Here is a 4,782-nt window from a genome sequence, read left to right as displayed (position 1 = left end):
CACGTGAAGGAGAAGATAAACAAACTTCTGAAGGGGGGGTTGATTGACAAAAATACATGACTTTATCAATTTAAGAAATCACAGAACTTTCCCTAATTGCCATTATGCCAAAGAAGAATAGTAAATTAAGGGATTGTGTGGATTACCATAAGCTAAGTGCCTAAACAAAGATAGAGCCGGCAAGAGATGTACCTCACTTTAAAGCACTTGTGGGGCTACGCGCACCGCCTTACACACACATGCATGCGTGCACACACAAACAATTTTGAAAAGAAATTTGCACAAGTGCATATAGGCACTGCCTCCTAGTATAGTGGTAAAGAAAGCACTTTTGGATGTAACAAGAGAAAGCAACTGATTTTTTAAGGGGCATTAGACTATTAAGAGAGAATTTTTAAAGATGATGTCCATGAGAGGGAAATGTACAAAAAACTTCATTGAACTTTTTTAAATTACACATGGAAATTCACAAAGGAGTCACAATCCGTCACTATAGCACTACATCTAAGGAGGTAGTGGAGGCCTTGCTAAGAGCACCTCCCTACACTCTTGCCAACACTAGAACTCCAGCATTTGGATGCCCTGGTAGCATTTCAAAAGGCACTTCCCCATGAAGGCTTGTGCGGTTGCAGACTGTGGTTAATGATGGCTTGAGAAGATCCTGCAGGTTCTTTCAGCCACTCATAAGACGATCAATGTGTATGGACCAATCGGAGCGACTGGGCATTGCAATGCTATGCTAGCACAGCTTGAAATTAAGTGTTGGGCTAGCATTGCAGCGTTGAAAAACAAGAATCTCTGGCAATCCAACAGTCGTGGTGATGTGCAGTCTTGTTGCTAGTAGGGTTGTCCCAACCGTACTAGCACACGTAGAGAGGCATTGTAATATCTCTTAGCCAACCGTAGGTAAAAAAGATGAATTTCATTAATGTGGCCTGCACAAAGAGAGAAGAAGAAGAAGAAGAGAGCCACAGGAGAAAAAGGTGAATAGTATTCAATGGGCTGCCCAACGTGGAAGAGGACAGAGAGGAAAAACAAAAAGGATAGGAGGACATTTCTTAACTAATTATAGTAGGATAAAAAGCAAAAGGCGGGCACATTGGAATCTTTGTCTTTTGCACAATTCGTTGCGGTTTTTGCGCAGGCGATCCAGCTTTCCGATTCTTGCTGGCGACGAATATGAATAATTTATTTGGGCAATCGTGGCGAGCAGAGTCTTGTCCTCAAGTCGACGCTCCCGTGCAAAATCAACGCGAAGACGTACTGATCTGTGGCAAGGTCGTCGCCAGCAGGCTGGATAAAAACTTAGCGGAATGATTGCAAGAAAGCCATGTTCGAAAGGGACAATTGAGATGGTGGGGGTAAGATGAGATTCGACTCAAGCTCCTAGAGTGAAAGACCCACAGAGAGGGTGAAAAACAGAGAAGAAGATTTTGGCAAGCACCCACTACAAAAGGAACGAATACCAGCGTGCTGAAGAAGATGTGAGTGGGCGGTGCGTCTTTCTGCGAAAAGCAACATCACTACACCGCCTGATCGCATATGAAATAAAGCGACACTCTCAACAAAAGAGAGAGAACAGACTTCCAAGGTCTCTGTACGCTTCACGTACTTTCCTCGAATTCAGAAAAGAATAAAACTAGCGCACATGCCACTCCAACATCACTGCACATCTCTTTCCCCCAAACGATCGCCTCAAAGTTCACATCGCATTATATTATTTCCATCTTCACTTGGCCTTCATGATACTTGAGAAAATGGTCTAACGGTAGCATATAACTAGCATCATTATATTGTTCTCTCGAGTCTCCTAGTGACACTAAGTTGCTTGTGCAATGTGTACAACATTACAAATCCCTAAGTAAGAGTAGTCTCGCTTTTAGAGGAACTTCGAGAATAGTAGAGGTTCGCTTGCGAGGAGCAATGCAAACGCAGGATCGTAAACGTTTCTTTGTGATCCTGATGCTGCAAACTAAATTTATCAGCAGGTGAAATCAACTGATTCCAGCTGCAGCAGAAGTTGGTGGTCATACTCGTAATCGAATCGTATGGGCTGAACTTGAATAACGGCTTCTCCATTTATGAGCAAACACCTCGGACCGTCCACCTTCAGAATGTTCGGATTCACGAGCAACTGCGGAAAACCATCGCAGAAGAAGGTCACTTCTGCAGCAGCACTACAAGGACAGTTGTTGGCTACTTTGACGTGGTATGTTTGGAGAAAGGGAGTTGAATTGACGAGAGACTGACTAATGTCGATCTGGTTGAGGTTGCAGAGAAGTTGAGCTGTCCCTGAAACGCAGAGAACAGTAAGCATGTGAGACAAGCAAGTCCTTTCGAGGGGAAGACGACAAAATAAGTTTTTTCCTTAAAGTGCTTGGCAGGCAGAGCGTGAAAAGAGAAAATCCAAGCCATAAAAGTAGCCCTTATAAATAACGGCGACTGCTCTCAATTGTATTGGTGAGGCAGCTAAGGCATGGAGTCGTGGACTCTTGAAGGTTCTAAAAGCCGCCAGGTTACAAATAATGCCAAGAGGCACATCAAAAACTTGCCGAGAGGAATGAAGGGCTCACTATCAGGCTGGCATTGGCAAAAACTCAGTACTGGCGACAAATTACCGGAATGCGGAAGAGAATGAGAACGAAGCGAGGCCCAGGGAAAGGATTTGCATAGTTATGACAATGGCAGCGGCGAAGCCAGAAATGAGAGCGAGCTCAGGAAAAGCTCGCCCACACCAATGTGCGTGGAAATGCAGCGGCAGGGGCGTGGAGTTTGCAAAGAAATGCATGCAGCAAAGAGACGACGAGATGGAATGACTTGACGCACCTGGAGTGAATGAAAGCGTGAAGAGGAAGACGAGCATGAGTAGAATTCGGATAGGTTTGTCCATAGCCGCCGCGGTGGAGAAGTGAAGGAAGTTCTCCCTTAGCTTCTAGTTTGGAACGAGTGAGGATGTCTCTCCTTAGCTACCAGCTTTTCTCATGATTTTCAACACTGATATATTCTTGGTGCCCACATTGAAAAGTGTGCCCCTTTGTTGACCTGTACTCGAATACCTGGCTTTGTATCTTGTGTGCCTCCCTCGTTTAAGTTTAGGAGTTGTGGCAGCAACTCAAATGGCAAGAGTCTTCACACACCGAGATAGCTACCTCAAGGTGTTTACACACTAGCCCGCCTGTGGGCATGCCCAAGGCTGATGGACGGGCAAGATTGCCCGCCCATGGTGCGGATTCATTTATTGCTTGGGCACTGGTCATAGTGTGTAAACTCCCTAAGGGTGTTAGTTTATCCATGGACCATGGGGATGTTCTAGCTTTGTAATGCCTTTATGGAAGCTTGGGCATGGTAAGTGACCTCACCATCATTGCTAAGGGACTTAAATGCTATGGTTGAATGCTCTTCATAAGGCTTAGTCTTGAGTGTCCAGCTTGTTTCATCATGTCTTTTTATTAAATTTCCATTTACCAAGATTCCCTTACAACATTCCTCTGTCACATCTTTCATGTCATTGCACCACCGGTGTGCCTCGTGTCACTCCCAAAGCTTCCCTACTTCATGAAGTTCACCATGCACCTACTCCAAGAATCTTCTTTATTTTTGTTGAGATTCATGCTTCACATTTCTAAAGGTGATGATGAAAATATAAAGAATCTCTTTCATTTAGCATCTCTACCTTCTACATTTGTTTTTGTACTTGGAAGTTAGTAGATGTTGAGCAAGGAATTTTGAGATATTACCTTTGAAGACAACCTTAAAGTATCATATAGGGACATGCCTAGATTTTTATCGTTTCTTGCAACTTTGTGAGCTTTAGTCCATCATGGTCTGACAATAAGACCTCACATCCACATCTTTGGTATTTCCAACTTCACCAAGCACAACTAGATTAGTGTTCTTTATCACAAGTGAAGTATGCAATTCAGTTTTCCATATAATAATGTCTCAATTACCATTCAATATAGGTGGCATGACTCTATCATTTCATCAAAGTATCATTGCATCCCTATTTTGTGCTATTCTTGAAATGGCACCAACATCACCAAAATGTTGTCAACTAACTAAGAAATGATGACACTATGTACCCTTTCTTGAGAAAAAGCTCAAATTTTTTATCTTTATATGAAACTGCAACTTGCAAGAGTGGGCAACATTGAGGTCTTTCATTTTAACACCACTTTAGTATGAATAACCTATTTAATTTCCATATTAAATTTATAGAAACCTTTCCACATTTAAAAATATCTTGCAAAAAGAGATATTTTTAATATGCATGTTTAAACATGCGTACTACATCTTCACCTTAATTTTGACATGATATTTACTCAAGTGAATTGCCTTATGGTTTATTTTATCCATGTCACACTGATTTTAAATTTATTAGTGTATGAAGGTAGTGCATGCTATCTATCTATACATCAATGGAGCATCAATGAGATCGTGTATTTCCATTTAAGCAAATATAAGTGATACCATAAGAGCTTTGGGACACTTTTCTTTACAAGACACAGTGCCTTTTTCATTAAATTGTATTTGAAATAGCTTTAATTAATAAAATCTATGTATCAAGAATTACCATGATGTTTTGGAGCACTTAATAAAGTGCAATTCAATTCTTCTACTACAATCCATATAATCTCCATAAGACATTGAAACCAAGAAGGAATTTCTTTCACACACAAATTCACCACTTAATCAATTGGAGAAGAAGAACACCATCACACCATGAAAATGACAACAGACTGGGTATAATCTCCCCCCCTTATATGAGTGGCTCACACTTCC

At 41.7% G+C, this 4,782-nt stretch overlaps 1 protein-coding gene across 1 annotated transcript; it reads right to left on the bottom strand.

The window, feature by feature from the left end:
• Positions 1–1,613: 1,613 nt before the first annotated feature.
• On the bottom strand, positions 1,614–2,908 carry LOC147903060 (uncharacterized protein At1g05835-like). Its single transcript, XM_087373120.1, has 2 exons — positions 2,827–2,908; positions 1,614–2,292 (listed from the first exon to the last, which is right to left on the bottom strand). The coding sequence occupies exons 1-2, from the start codon at positions 2,888–2,890 to the stop codon at positions 1,982–1,984; spliced, it is 375 nt and encodes a 124-aa protein (XP_087229246.1). The 5' UTR covers positions 2,891–2,908; the 3' UTR covers positions 1,614–1,981.
• Positions 2,909–4,782: the final 1,874 nt, after the last annotated feature.

Source organism: Dipteris shenzhenensis, chromosome 4, assembly GCF_047967505.1.
Source record: "Dipteris shenzhenensis isolate YYH24624 ecotype China chromosome 4, Dip_SZ_1.0, whole genome shotgun sequence".
Lineage (NCBI taxonomy): Eukaryota > Viridiplantae > Streptophyta > Polypodiopsida > Gleicheniales > Dipteridaceae > Dipteris > Dipteris shenzhenensis.
Note: the sequence above shows the minus strand (reverse complement) of the source record. Positions and strands in the feature narration are given on the sequence as shown.

What these genes read in the sequence shown, in the direction of transcription:
- LOC147903060 (XM_087373120.1), bottom strand. Translation starts at nt 2,890, where the DNA reads ATGGACAAACCTATCCGAATTCTACTCATGCTCGTCTTCCTCTTCACG. An exon ending in CACGCTTTCATTCACTCCAG is followed by an intron (nt 2,293 to 2,826) that starts GTGCGTCAAGTC and finishes TCTGCGTTTCAG; the next exon opens with GGACAGCTCAACTTCTCTGC.